The sequence below is a fragment of the Lotus japonicus genome, chromosome 4 (assembly GCF_012489685.1).
Source record: "Lotus japonicus ecotype B-129 chromosome 4, LjGifu_v1.2".
NCBI classification, from domain to species: domain Eukaryota; kingdom Viridiplantae; phylum Streptophyta; class Magnoliopsida; order Fabales; family Fabaceae; genus Lotus; species Lotus japonicus.
Genome location: NC_080044.1, coordinates 69,795,362 through 69,809,021, shown reverse-complemented (window position 1 = coordinate 69,809,021; position 13,660 = coordinate 69,795,362). Strand labels below are relative to the sequence as shown.

General features: G+C 37.2%; 2 protein-coding genes across 3 annotated transcripts; both read right to left on the bottom strand.

Moving 5' to 3' along the window:
* Window positions 1-1,192: 1,192 nt before the first annotated feature.
* Window positions 1,193-2,724, bottom strand: LOC130714836 (protein ENHANCED PSEUDOMONAS SUSCEPTIBILITY 1-like). The gene has a single exon (XM_057564799.1). It carries the CDS (start codon window positions 2,688-2,690, stop codon window positions 1,362-1,364), a length of 1,329 nt encoding a protein of 442 aa, XP_057420782.1. The 5' UTR covers window positions 2,691-2,724; the 3' UTR covers window positions 1,193-1,361.
* Window positions 2,725-8,061: 5,337 nt separating this feature from the next.
* LOC130714835 (sucrose synthase) lies at window positions 8,062-13,660 on the bottom strand. 2 transcript variants are annotated; one of them, XM_057564796.1, is made up of 14 exons: window positions 13,516-13,660; window positions 12,504-12,601; window positions 12,070-12,196; window positions 11,827-11,978; window positions 11,546-11,738; window positions 10,809-11,144; window positions 10,620-10,715; window positions 10,310-10,483; window positions 10,101-10,217; window positions 9,839-10,005; window positions 9,517-9,741; window positions 8,733-9,296; window positions 8,444-8,582; window positions 8,062-8,353 (listed from the first exon to the last, which is right to left on the bottom strand). In XM_057564796.1, exons 2-14 carry the CDS (start codon window positions 12,596-12,598, stop codon window positions 8,321-8,323), a joined length of 2,418 nt encoding a protein of 805 aa, XP_057420779.1. In that variant the 5' UTR covers window positions 12,599-12,601; window positions 13,516-13,660; the 3' UTR covers window positions 8,062-8,320. The 2 variants fall into 2 exon arrangements, with proteins under 2 accessions (XP_057420779.1, XP_057420781.1); XM_057564798.1 differs by lacking the exon at window positions 13,516-13,660 and adding an exon at window positions 13,429-13,432.

Here is a 13,660-nt window from a genome sequence, read left to right as displayed (position 1 = left end):
TTTTTTTAATTGAAAAAATTCCTAAAACTTAATTTTTTAAATCCAACTCATATATTAAAGCATAAATAAAAAATAAAAAACTTAATAAAATCTCTAATGTAAATAAAAACCTAAATCTAAAAATAAAACAAAACACTCCCTGCAACCTTCCTCACCTCTTCAACCTCCACCATTGAAAACCCATAACCACACCAAAAATTCAGAATCCAGAAATAAGAACCCAACCCACCTCAACACCTCCAAACCCACGCACCACCACTATCTACCCACCCCAAATTTCATCTTCTTTAGCTAGCAACCAACAAAACTGAAACCCACCCCAACCACCACACCCAACACTTTTTTGCTGCCATTGCCAAACCCAAGCTCTCCTTACTGCACCTTTACCATCTCCTTGCATCAATTTGTCTGGATATGCTTCGATCTGGGCTGGATCTAGGTTGGTGAGGTGAGACTGAACTCGGATTTGCATGTGGATTGAGGGTGGTGGGGTTCTGGTTGTCTGGGTTTGTTGGGTGGGTGAGGGTGGGGAAGAAGAAGAAGAATGAGTTTTTTTGGAGTTGAGGAAGAAGATAACAGTTGTTGAGGTTGAGGATGGAGATTTGGGTTTGTTGGGTGGGTGGGGGTGGGGAAGAAGAGGAAGAAGAAGAAGAAGAATGGGTTTTTTTGGAGTTGAGGAAGAAGATAACCGTTGTTGGGGTTGAGGATGAAGATTTGGGTTTGTTGGGTGGGTGGGGGTGGGGAAGAAGAAGAAGAAGAATGGGTTTTTTGGGAGTTGAGGAAGAAGATAACAGTTGTTGGGGTTGAGGATGAAGATTTGTGAATTGTTAGTGAAACCCTAGATCTGTGTTGTTTGATGTTGAAGGGATTGTTAATTTCTTGTTGGGTTTCATGTTTTTTGTTATTATTATTTAGTTAAGAGATTTTATTTACATTAGAGATTTATTAAGTTTTTTAATTTTTTTCTACTTAAATAAATGAGTTGGAATTAAAAAAATAATTTTTTTAATTAAAAAATAATTATAAAAGCCACGTGGTAAAAGTGACTAGGACAAAATTGAGCTGTGGCAACATTTGGCCTTAATTGAATTAAAAAAAATTTCTTAGGGACTCAATTTGATGCGAAAATTTTTCAGGTCCTGAATTTGATTCCCTTTGTAATCTCAGGGGCCTTTAGACCCTTTAAGTCAATATAAAAAATTTCTTATGTATGTCAATAAAGTGATCTTATTTCATCCTGCATGGCGCGAGATCAATACTAGTAAGAATTAATACTAATACTATTATAATCATACTCATGAATCTGAAATGAAATATGGACTGAACTACACCAAGGTTTTGCTTTGAAGTTTGAACCTCCATTAATTGGAAAATGTATGAGTAAACTCAGGGTCAATTCCCAATGCCTCAAGAATCTCAATAGGAAGGCACACTTCAATGTCAATGCTACCTTCCTCTACCCCAGCAAACACTGTAATCTTCCCATATCCTTTATTGGCACGGCCACTCCGAACAGTCACCGGCTTCCCCCACCCAAAATCATTTCCGTAAACATCGAACCTCGGCGAACTGCTGGTGGCCAAGGAATGACTAACGCTCAGCATGGTCGGCGAAATCAGCAACGGTTTCTTCACCCAAGTCTCATACTCCTTCTTCACCGTCTCATCAGACTGCAAACAAACCATCTTATTCATCTCCATAGCAACCTTCCCTAGCCCACCTTCCACCACCAGCTCCCCTGCTTTCATGGTAACACCACCCACCACCAACGCGTTTCCGAAATAGTCCTCCGGCAATGGTGGAACCATCCTGGTCCTAACTCCTATACTCAAGAAGTAACTCACATCTTCTTCCAGTTTAACCTGTTTGCAACGAATCACAGACCGCCATAGGTGAGTCAAAAGCGCTTGTAGAGAAGATACACGATTCGTGTTACCTTCCATGTTAGCTTTCATCTTGAGCTCCGCAATTTTCTCCTTCGTGAAATGGAAGATCCTCTCAGGGGGAGGGTTGAGGATTTTCTCAGAGCACTGTTGAGCTGCTTGCTTCTCTGTGAATGGAAATCGAATTGGAACTTCAATGCAGTTTGGAAACCAACGTTGAAAAACAGGGGATTTTGATGGATTAAGGGAACCCCGTGAGATTTCAGCCCAGGAGTTGACGAAAAGCCAAAACGACTTGCCGTCAACAACAGAGTGGTTTATTGTGAAGCCGATGAAGAGGCCATCGAGCAGCTCCGTCGCCTGCACCGCCAGCAACGGCTGTGAGGTGCCTTCGTGGTTTTTAGCTCCGTTGAGTGCGAAGAAGGAGTGGACAATGGGAGGGACGTAGTTGGGTAGAAGGATGTCAGCGACAGAGGTGTTTTCTGCTGCGGCGTGGACGAACAGTACGCCGGCGTTGTTGCATGTGATGTGACAGGTGGCGGTGGAGTTGTTGTTGTTGTTGTCATGGTGGCGCGTGATGACGAGGCGGCCGGCGAGGGGTGGGAAGAAGGAGAGAGTGGAGGAAAGGGAGTGTTGGAGGTGGTGGATTTGGTGGTTTTTTGTGTGGAAGAGAAGGCCTTTTTGGATGGTTTCAAGTAACAGGAATTGGAGATCCCATGGTGGTAAATCGATTTTCTCAGCTGAGTCACCGTCGTTCTGACTCGGTGCCTTGATGGTGGTGCTGGAGATGACTCGAATAGTACTCATGGTACTGTGAAGTGTGAATATTCAGCGGAAGATGTTGCCTAGATATTCCACTTTTGTCATATTTATATTTTTGAAAATAATTAATATTGCATTTAGTAGTTATTAATGGTATTAGAATAATTGTCAATTGTGACTTTTTTCAAAAATAACTACTATATTAATTTGACATTTAATGATTCTTAATGACATTAATTATAATAATTAATAAAAGTAAATTGTGACTTCTCTACTATTAAGATGTATGCTGACCATTTTTTAATGATTATATTTAATTTTTATATTACAAAATAAAACAAAAATTGAATATATATTTATATTTTCTGATTTTTTAGTAATTTAAATATTTTCATATTTTTGAAAATAATTAATGTATTAATATTGCATTTAATAGTTATTAATGACATTAAAATAATTAACAAAAGTCAATTGTGACTTTTTTCAAAAGTAACTATTGTATTAATTTGACATTTAATTGTTTTTAATGACATTAGAATAATTAATAAAAGTCAATTATGACTTTTCTACCATTAAGATGTATGCTGACAAAGACTTTTTTTAATGATTATGATTATTTTTTTGTATTACAAAATAAAAAAAATGAATGTAATATGATTTCCAATATGCTATAAAAAATTGATATAAAATAATTTTAAAGGATTGATTTGAAAATTAACTCAAAAAATTGTAGTATTGTATTTTTTTGTTTTCGTATATACATCTGAACGATTAAAATGGTTTTGGTATATTGATTCAAAGCATAACAATTTTTTTTTTTAAAAAAAAGAGGGAATTAGAATGTAACTCGGATTAGAAAAAAAATTAAATAAGTGATATACGTATTTAAAAAAAAAAGAAATATGAAAAAAGGTATAATGTATACGGACAAATTACTCTTATTCCATCTGTGCATGACGCAAGATCAATAATAGTTAAAAACTAATTGACACTTCATCATATAATTTCATTTACTATATGATATGTTATAAGATTACGTACGTACAATCATTTGAATTATCTAAATTTTGATATGCATGATAATGTAGATACTATCACATGGTTCAACAAATACTTTTGGTATTAATGTATTTTCATAACAAACAACCACGAAATTACATTGTCGTGACATTTCACTAAGAGATTAATTTCTATGCACCGACGGTGTAAAAAGTTTTACACCATCATTCAATCACAACCTTTCATTTTCTATTTTAGATATTATTAAATTTAAAATTAATTATGAGCTAACAAAATGAAGAGATGTAATTGAATGATGGTGTAAAACTTATTTACACCGTCGGTGTATAGAAATTAATCTCTTTCACTAAAGGATATAAATTTTATAGGTTACATTCTACAAAATTTTGCAAGGTGGTATAAATTTACAATATGCACAATTTGACACCTAATGTTAATTGATCATATTCAAAATATGATATTTATAAATTTTTGTAAATATTATTTTATTAATTAGACAATTTCATAGATATTTTAAAATTTAAGTGTTAATTTTTTACTTTTTAAATTTATCTTCACTAGTAAAATAGTTTTCTATCTATCAATTGAATATTTTTTTAAATTTTTAATATTTTTTATATTTAGTAATATCATGCAGACGATACTTATTAGTGCAGCTAAAATATTTGTTGCATGTACCAAGTCCCAGCTCAATTAACCAGGTGAACACCACATCTTAACCAAAAATCATAAGGCATTAGTTTTATGAGTTCATCTCCTTATAAATTTTCCCTCTTGCCCTGACTTCTTCGATGTGAGACTTGACTCTAACATTTGATTCCAACAATATCCCCCTCAAGTGTGAGTCCATCAACCACATCACCCATGGTCCTCCCGTCTGCGGAAGCTATCCACCCTTGAGCCGCCGTTCGCTGCTCAACGGAACCCGCTGCCTAGCCAGCTCTGCTAGGAAGACTTTCGACACAAGGAGCCGTTACCATGGTCCACGAACCATCGACTCTGATACCACTTGTTGGGGAAAGTCACGGCGAGGACCCGTGGGGCAAGGTCGAGGGAAACACCAAGAAGATATTTGACACCACATCTTAACCAAAAACCTTAAAGAATTAGATTTATGAGTCTATCTCATTATAAACTCTCTCTCTCTCTTTCTCTGACTTCTCCGATGTGGGACTTGACTATGACATTTGATTCCAACAATAACTGAGTTTTTTAAGCATAGTCGTAGGTTTGATCATTGAACGATATGTAATCAATATTATTTGTTAAGAGGGGCTTATTCACTTAATATGATTTTTTAAACCTCGAATAATGTAATCTCGTGCTTGTCAATTGTGAAAATACATTAATGGCTTAATACATCAGAAGACCCCTGAAATTGTAAAGGGAATCAAATCCAGGGCCTGTAAAATTTTCGCATCAAATTGGGTCCCTAAGAAAGTTTTTTTAATTCAATTAAGGCCAAAGTGTGCCAGCCTTCAATTTTATCTCAGTCATCAATTCCACGTGGCTTTTATTATTATTTTTTAATTAAAAAATAATAAAAAATTATTTTTAATTCCAACTCAATTAAATAATCAGAAAAAAAAAATTTAAAAGCTTAATAAATAATCTAATCTAATAATCCTTAACTAAACAAACTAATAATCTACCTAATAAACTAATCTAACCTAATCTAATAATCCCTCTCACAAATTTCCATTTACCTCTTCATCTTCATCCTCTTTATCTTCATCCACTTTCCTTCTTCCATCAAACCCAGCAGTCTACAACCACCACCACCTCCTCATCTCTCTTCCTCCTTCTCCTCTAACCCACCACTACTCACTATACCATCAACCATAACGGCACATCAAAGTCAACCAAAACACCTCCCCTCTCACAATCTTACAAAGCACCAGCAGTGCTTCAAAACAAAGGAACAGGAAGCTCTTCTTCCCCTGTAAGTCCAAATCGCCATCCATGGCTCGTTTTTGCACCTTGGAAATCGCTGCCTGAGCTCTTCTTCCCCTGTAAGTCCAATTCGCGGCCTGAGCACACCGAAACGACATTGGGTCGTTGTCGTTCTTGTTCTTGCCTCCCCTTCTTCGAATTCCTCCTCTTCCTTATACTGGTCCCTGAGCAATGGAAGAGGAAGCGCACCCCAGATCCACGCACCACCACCACCCAAGATCCACGCACCCCATAACCCAGATCCACCAATCGCACCACCACCGCGCACCCTAGATCCACCCTCTTTCATCTCCTCTGATCGCGCCTCTTCCTCCACTCCTTCCTCCTCCACCCCAACACCAGCACTTTTCTACATTTAGGGTTTTGGGTCCTTAGGGAGTTGATGAATCAGATTAGGAAGAAAATGATTATTTCTGGGTTTGTTCATGATGTTTTATTCATTAGGGATTAATATTAATATAGATTAGGTTAGGTATTAGATTAGGTTTTTATTTAGATTAGGAATTTTATTAAGTTTTTTATTTTTTTTATTTATGTTTTAATGTATGAGTTGGAAATAAAAAATAAAGTTTCATAATTTTTCTATTTAAAAAAAAATTAAAAAGCCATGTGGAATTGCTTAGTAGGACAAAATTGAGGTGTAACAGCATTTGGCCTTAATTGAATTAAAAAAACTTTCTTAGGGACCCAATTTGATGCGAAAATTTTACAGGCCCTGAATTTGATTCCCTTTACAATTTCAGAGGCCTTCTGATGTATTAAGCCTACATTAATACCAAAAGTATTTGTTGCATGCAGATGTTGGTGAAGGACAAATAGCTATGTAAATGTCGAATGACTAAAAAAGCACCTGGTGAAAGAACGATGGACCGCGCATACAGCACTCCGAATCAAAGTTGCTGAGGTTTGGGCCTTGTCGTTTTTGTTGTCATGAGACTCTCACTGTCTCACACTATGCTTAACAGCTCAAGTGACTTATGTGGAATCACGAGCACAACTTGGTATCCAACCAAAAACAATTAAATACAGTTCATGTCCTTTTATCCTAAGAAAATGGATATTTCTTCTTCAAGAGTTGAGAAAATGACATGAGAAAAAAAAAAGGGAAAGAAAAAGAACCAATGCTCTCAAATGGCCCACTTCTACTTGTGCTATAAGCCTATAACCAAGGGATACAAATAAGCCAAAACGCCACAAGCAGCATGAGAATGTGATCCTTACAAGTCACTGTTATGCTTTTCCAATGTAAATACTAAATATTGTGTAAGTAATTATGTTCTTGAAACACATGAAATTTTATCTGTTTTTTGCTAGTGAATTAGATTTTAAGATTTTTACAGAATCAAATATCATGGATATGGCATTTTCCATTTTATGAAACCTCTCAAGATAGATCCAATTGGATGATATGTACAAAAATGCTTATTTCACTGAATCTGTCTGATACTAAAGAAGCAAGCAAAATAAGTGATTTCAAGGCAGCGTTTCTTTGAATAAAGTGGGGACTACCAACAAAAAGCTATTTGGCTTTCTTTGAAAGCTCCCTGAATTGGCTTTTACTTGAATTGGACACATTAAAAGGTGCAGACCCTTTGGATGAGGGTAGCCCCAAAAATAAACAAAGTCTCTCATTAAGATTTGTTTTATTCTTTGGTAGATACTAGACGTGTAAGATCCATGTCCCAATTACCCATTTGAAAAGGAGTTAGATGCCTTGCTAGTTGCCACCCCCAAATCTAACTTCACTGTCTTCAGGTAACTTCTAAGAATACCCTTATTACTGCGCGGTAGATAACTTTGTATTCATTTTCGCAATCTAAAATGTGGTAGCTAAAATGTTGTTCAATTCAGTAACTTCATTTTTGCGGTACGCAAAAGATGAAATGTGTACTATAATTTAAAATGAGGAACAAATGAAACTCAATATCACAATCCTGTTCACTAATGTTACACTCTGCATTATCTAACATAATCTGCCCGAAAATAACATTCTGCAAGCTGATGTGGGGTATGTATTTTAGCTACTGCATTATAAAATGCAAGCTTTACTGAACCAAATGGGGGGAAAATGCAACAAGAAGAGGAAACATGTTGATATTGTCAACAAGCTTTGATAGTGATGGAGAAGAGGAATGTGGTAGAAAGAAGAAGGGGATGGTGAGGATTGAGGAAGATTTTAGAGTTTTTTCAAAAAAGGGGATGGTGAAGTTAGACGTGGAGATAATAGCAATTGTTTTGTCCACTTGGAAATAGCACTAATCCAACAACAAAAAATTGAAAATGACAATTACAACAGTTTTAACTTTTTAGCTTTTTTCCCCCTATTATAGTGTGATAGATAATACCGGATGAAATTGCGGAGTATCATTTGCTGTATACCAATTTTATTGTGGTTTCAACTTTGAAGGATAAAGACAACAAAAGTCATTAACAAACAGCAAAGTGAACAAAGAAGAAAGCACTACTTGAAATTGAATTGATGGGGACAACACCCTTTCAAAGCTTTTTCCAATTACATTCACATCATGCTACAACAAAAGACAATGACTCTTTTTTTTCTTCATTTTATCCAAAGCTTAATAACAAAATCAAAATAATTGACATTATTTATAAGACTCAAAACAACAGACTCCAAATAAAAATAAAAAGGAAAAAGCCGGTTCCTCCATTTCTTTTATCTACTCTTCGTCAGCCTCATGTTTTCACTCTTCAACAGCAAGGGGCACAGACTCAGCCTGAGGCACATAGAATGAAAAAAAAAACAGGTTAGTAACTTGACATCTAATGCCATAATCAATACTGAGGAAACAAAACATGTCACGGACCAATTTGCGGTACTTAAGTGCATAGAACATCTCAAGATAGCGGCGGCTCTCAAGGCGGTCAAGGTTAGACACATGCTTCCAGAAGCCATAGACACCAGTGAGAGTGAGAAGCCTCTGAGAGTAAATCTGCCATGTGTACCTGTGGAAGCACAAAAGCCTTAGTCAGAATTGATTTTGAGATAAAAGCAGATCCAAACATGTTAAGTGAACAAGCATTCCCAATGTGATATGATATATTGATATGGTTAGAGTGTGAGAATGCAATTGAATTGAAATGAAATTAGCTTACTTTTCTTCAATACGCTGAAGACCACCATGAGAGATATTGTCCCAGTGAGTTGGATCAACCTTAACCTTCTCAAAGAACTCAACAAGTAAATCGGCAGCACGGTCACCATGGTAAGGGTCAATGTGGAAACCAGATTTTCCATGCACAATGATCTCAGCAGGACCACCATTGCAGGTAGCAAATGTTGGCAACCCACAAGTCATGGCCTCAACCACTGTCAAACCAAAAGCTTCATACACAGCAGGCTGCACGAACGCTCCCTTCGTGTCGCAAATGACACGGTACAGCTCTCCGTTCCTGACCCTGTTCATCTGAGATGAAATCCACCGGAATTGCCCATTTAGCTTGTAGGTCTCAATCAGGCTATACATCTTCTTCATCTCAGCTTTCTCTTCCAAGTCCTTTGACTCCTTCCTCCTGTCTCCAGCAACAACCACAAGGTTCACCAGCTCCCTCAGCTTAGCATTCTTGCCATACCACTCAACAAGTCCTGTAATGTTCTTCACACGGTCCAACCTCGCCATGGTGAAGATAATCGGCTTGCTTCGGTCCTTCAACACACATCTGTGACACAGTGGATATTACATTAGACTCAGATATACAGCTTCTCTTTCATCAGAATCAATTCTGAAACTCAAAAGCTATTCAATTCACCTTAGCTTCTTTTTCAGAATTGATTATGACTTCAAAATCAAATTGTAGTAGAGTTTTTAAACACGCAAGTATTTTTCTACATGGAAACAAATAACAAACGGGGCGAGGAAATGATAGAATAGAGACTAACATGTGTTCTTCGTTCTCGACTGAGCTGTATAGAAGCTCTTCAATTTCAGGGTGGAAGGATGTCAACCTACGGCTAGTTTCAGTGTACGGGAAGTAAATGGTCTGATCAGCTCCGGGTGAGACAATGTTGAACTTTGGATCGAAGACATCGATACCGTGGACGACTCGGTAGAGTCCTGGAAGGGTGAAGGCAGTGTGGCTCTCATACTGTCCTACAGTATCCTTGCTGCACAAGTATGTATACAAGAATTTAAGTAAGTAATCAATCCATGAAAATTGTGAAAAGGAAAAAATATGGTATGAATTATAAAGAGATAGTTCACCTTCCAGCAATCTCTTGGAATGTACTGGTGATGATGAAGTCAGTGTGATTCATTGCAAAGAGATCAGCTGTAAATTGGCATGAGAAGTGATACTTCTCTTCGAATTTCTTCCAGTAGATGTCGGATTCGGGGTATTTGGTCTTCTCAAGTGCATGAGCAATGGTACACTACAATGAACAAAGGGAAAACAACATTAGGCCTTAAAGTTCCAAAACATAGTTAACAAAAGGTTACAACATAAAACTGATCTAGTAAGTATTACCTGAGTGACACCCAATTTATGTGCCAACAAAGAGGCAACGATGTTTCCATCACTGTAGTTTCCAACGATCAGATCAGGCTTCCCTTGCAACTCTTTGGCAAGCTCATGAGCAACATCCTAATGACAAAAAATAATTAAAATCAAGGTCAAATTCAAATGAAAACATCAAAATGCTAGAACAGCATCAGAATCTTGGGTTAACCATTTACCTCAGTATAAGTTTCTAGGTAGGGCCAGACTTCGAATCTTGAGATCCATTTACGGACAATTCCCTTCTCATTTCTGAAGGGCACTCGAAGAATGTGGCAGTGCTCGGTGTTATACACCTTCTCAAGACGTTGGCCACAAGTAGTTCCCACTGCGTCAGGGAGAAGACGAGTGATCTGCATTTAACAGCATCCAAAGGCACCAATTAGAGAAATATACACACATTATAGACAAAGCAAGCTTCTCCTCAGAATTAAATTTTGGCTTTAGAATCAATTGTAGACAGATTTCTAAACATGCGACAGGACTTACAATGAGAATGCGAGGAACAATATCCAAGCCTTGTTGCTTAATGCGTTGGAGCATCTCACTCTCCAATGCACGCACTTGATCCAAGATGTAAACAACCTGGATTAGAGAATAAGCAAAGCATGTGAGTTAACCATGATAGGAAAATAAGTATGAGAAATAGTACACCTGAAGCATTTCATGTAAACCAACCTGGCCACCAGTATCAGGGTAACCCAAGACATTGTCTTGAGCAAAGTAACCATGGGGTGAAAGGATCACCACATTAAAGACCATAGGGATTCTTCCTAGGAAAGTTTCGAGGGTGCACGGGTCAGGTGCCTCAAGAAGATCCAAAAGGAGTTGAATGGACTCAAGGACACGCTCAGCAGTGTCACCCCACCCTCTCTCCAAACCAATTTCCTGGAACTTGTGCTCAAATTCTGAGTAAGGTGTCTCAAGAGGAAGTGTGCCTAGGTACTCTTCAGCTTTCCTCAGAACATGTTGGAGAGCATTTGGGGTCTGAATCCTGTCATTCAACATCAAAGTCTGCAAATGCAAAGAAATCTTTGTCAGTAAACTCAAAACGAACACACACAAGACAGCATATGTACAGGAATGAATAAATCATCTTAATATAAAGATAGGATTGGAAATATTGGATTTATATTCTAGATCTCGTTACTAGACATGGTTCAAACATGGATGTGGATATTCAGGTCATAAATTCATTGAAGAATATGCCTTACAAAGCAAGTACTATTAGATGTTACTAATAGCATGTTTAGATCAACATCTATTTCATCAGAATCAATTCTGAAACGCAGAAGCTACTCACAGTTTTAGAATCAATTGTAGAATAGTTTCCAAACATGCACTAAATATGGATGATACATATGCATACATGTCACTACCATAAAAAATTACAATCAAGGACGAGAAACAGGTACCTTTCCATTGTAGTTGTGAAGTCTGAGAAATTCCAGAAGTGGATGCAAGCTCTCCTTGTCATGGAAGAGTTTAGCAGAAAGGTGGCGATTGAGGAATTCCACACCATTCCCAATTGACTTGTTCAGAGTTGGGCGAGGAAACGATGCATTAAATGGTTCAAAGTCCAACTCAAGCACAAAGTTGCCATTAGAACTACAACAAGATTGAGACAACTTCTTACCATTTGAGTAACATAACAAATTACACTGAAAAACAAAACTTAAAGGCTATGAAACCTTACCTTCCATCAACAAGTTCCTCCTTGAAGTGCAGAAACTCAGCAGGTTGCAGCTCTTCAACAACAAGAGCATGCACATTCACTCTCAGATACTCCCAAACACCAGGCCTTGGACGAACAGCAAGAGCAACCCATGGTGGTAAAACTATGGCTTCCTAGAAAAACATTGAAACCAGAAAATCAACAAAAAAACACAAATCATAGGTGGTTTATAACATCATATGGATTGATCAAACAACAAGTTACCTGTGTGGATCTCAAAACTTCTCCAAAAGCTCCATCAGTTAGCTTCTGCCTGTTCTCTTCAGGAATTTCCTCAAACTCAGCAATGATCTGGTGATGTTGCAGGATCCCCTTGCCCTTGGCTTCAATCCTATCAAAATCCAAAACATTTCATTGTTAGAGTTGCATGCTTCCTCAACACATAATCATAGCATGTTTGGATCAGCTTCTATTTTCTCAAAATCAATTTTAAAACCCAGAAGCTACTCATATAGGCTTCTCCCCAAAATTGATTCTGACTGAATAATCAATTTTAGAAGGATTTCCAAACATGCAATTAAGATTAACTCCACCAAGTAGCTTAAAGATAAATAAATAAAAATTTGAGCTTAAACCCTCTAGTTAAAGTATAAACCACTGTGATCATAAACCCATGAAATCAAAGGATGAACATTTACCTTGACAGAAGGGTCAAAATTTCATTCCTGTTGGTAGCAAGGGTCTCATCAAGCCTCTCCCGGAGGCTGTGAACTCGGGTCAGGCCATTGGCCATGATCTGAGAAGAAAAAGCAGCATAAGAAACAGATCAAGAACACACAAAATAGACCACCAAGAAAATACAAGATTAATCAACAATTCACAAAGAGTCAATAACCCAAACAAGTGAAAAACAAAATAAAGAAAGATTAAAATTATTCCACAAAACTGTATTGGATTTTCAAAACCTGCTACCACCAACCACCTGTCCATTAAAATATTAATATCAAATCTTCAACCTTTGTTCAACTAAGATTTCAACCTTAATCAGTGCTGGGAGAATATTATCCTTTTGCAGTGTACCCATCTTTTATTTTTAAATTAATCACATTATCTAAAGTGGTTGTAGAAATAATGATGTTTGTGCTTTTGTCTGAAAATAGAAAAAAATTCAACATTCTGTTCCTGGCTTCAACCTCATAACCCCCAAGTTCAACTAAGCACAGTGTTGATCCGTGAAAAAAGAAAAAGAACATTGAATCATAAGAAACAAACAAGTTCTTCATTCAAGGCCAGGCTGTGCACAAGTTTCATTAATTTTTGTTTTTAGTAACCAAAGCCATGCATTTTGGTGTGAAATTCTCATAACCAGCAAAAGGGTTGGCAAAAAAATCACCCAACCTACAGAACCTTGTTCCAGAAACCAAATGGTGTCTGAAGAACAGAGCATTCCAAGTAAAATGAAGTAAAAATTCAACATGGAAACAGAGCTAGACTAAGAAAACCACCCCCATTTCATGTAAGAAGAGAGAAGAGAATCAGAGACCCTAGATCACAGCATGGATTCTGATCTAGGGGCCATGAAAGAATGAACAAGCAGAGGTAGATCATTCTGACATGGCAGGGGAAAACAGAGCACCGAAACAGGGGAAGAACAGAACAGAGACAGAGTAAGAAAGAGAAGAGAAAATAAAAAAAAGAAACAACACTTACGAAAACAGAGTAAACGCAAAATAGAGAGGGGATGTACGAAGAGAAGGGATGAATGAATGGAAACTGAGGTGGTGCCTGAGTCAATTTATAGGCAAGGAGCTTGGGAATTCACAGACAAGAAAAGTAAAATAATCTTATTATATGG

Excerpts from the sequence above, each read along its gene's own strand:
- LOC130714836 (XM_057564799.1), bottom strand. The coding sequence starts at position 2,690 with ATGAGTACTATTCGAGTCATCTCCAGCACCACCATCAAGGCACCGAGT.
- LOC130714835 (XM_057564796.1), bottom strand. The coding sequence starts at position 12,598 with ATGGCCAATGGCCTGACCCGAGTTCACAGCCTCCGGGAGAGGCTTGAT. Across the intron at positions 11,145-11,545 it reads TTCACAACTACAATGGAAAG|ACTTTGATGTTGAATGACAG; the intron begins GTACCTGTTTCT and ends TTGCATTTGCAG. Across the intron at positions 10,006-10,100 it reads ATAAATTGGGTGTCACTCAG|TGTACCATTGCTCATGCACT; the intron begins GTAATACTTACT and ends TGTTCATTGTAG.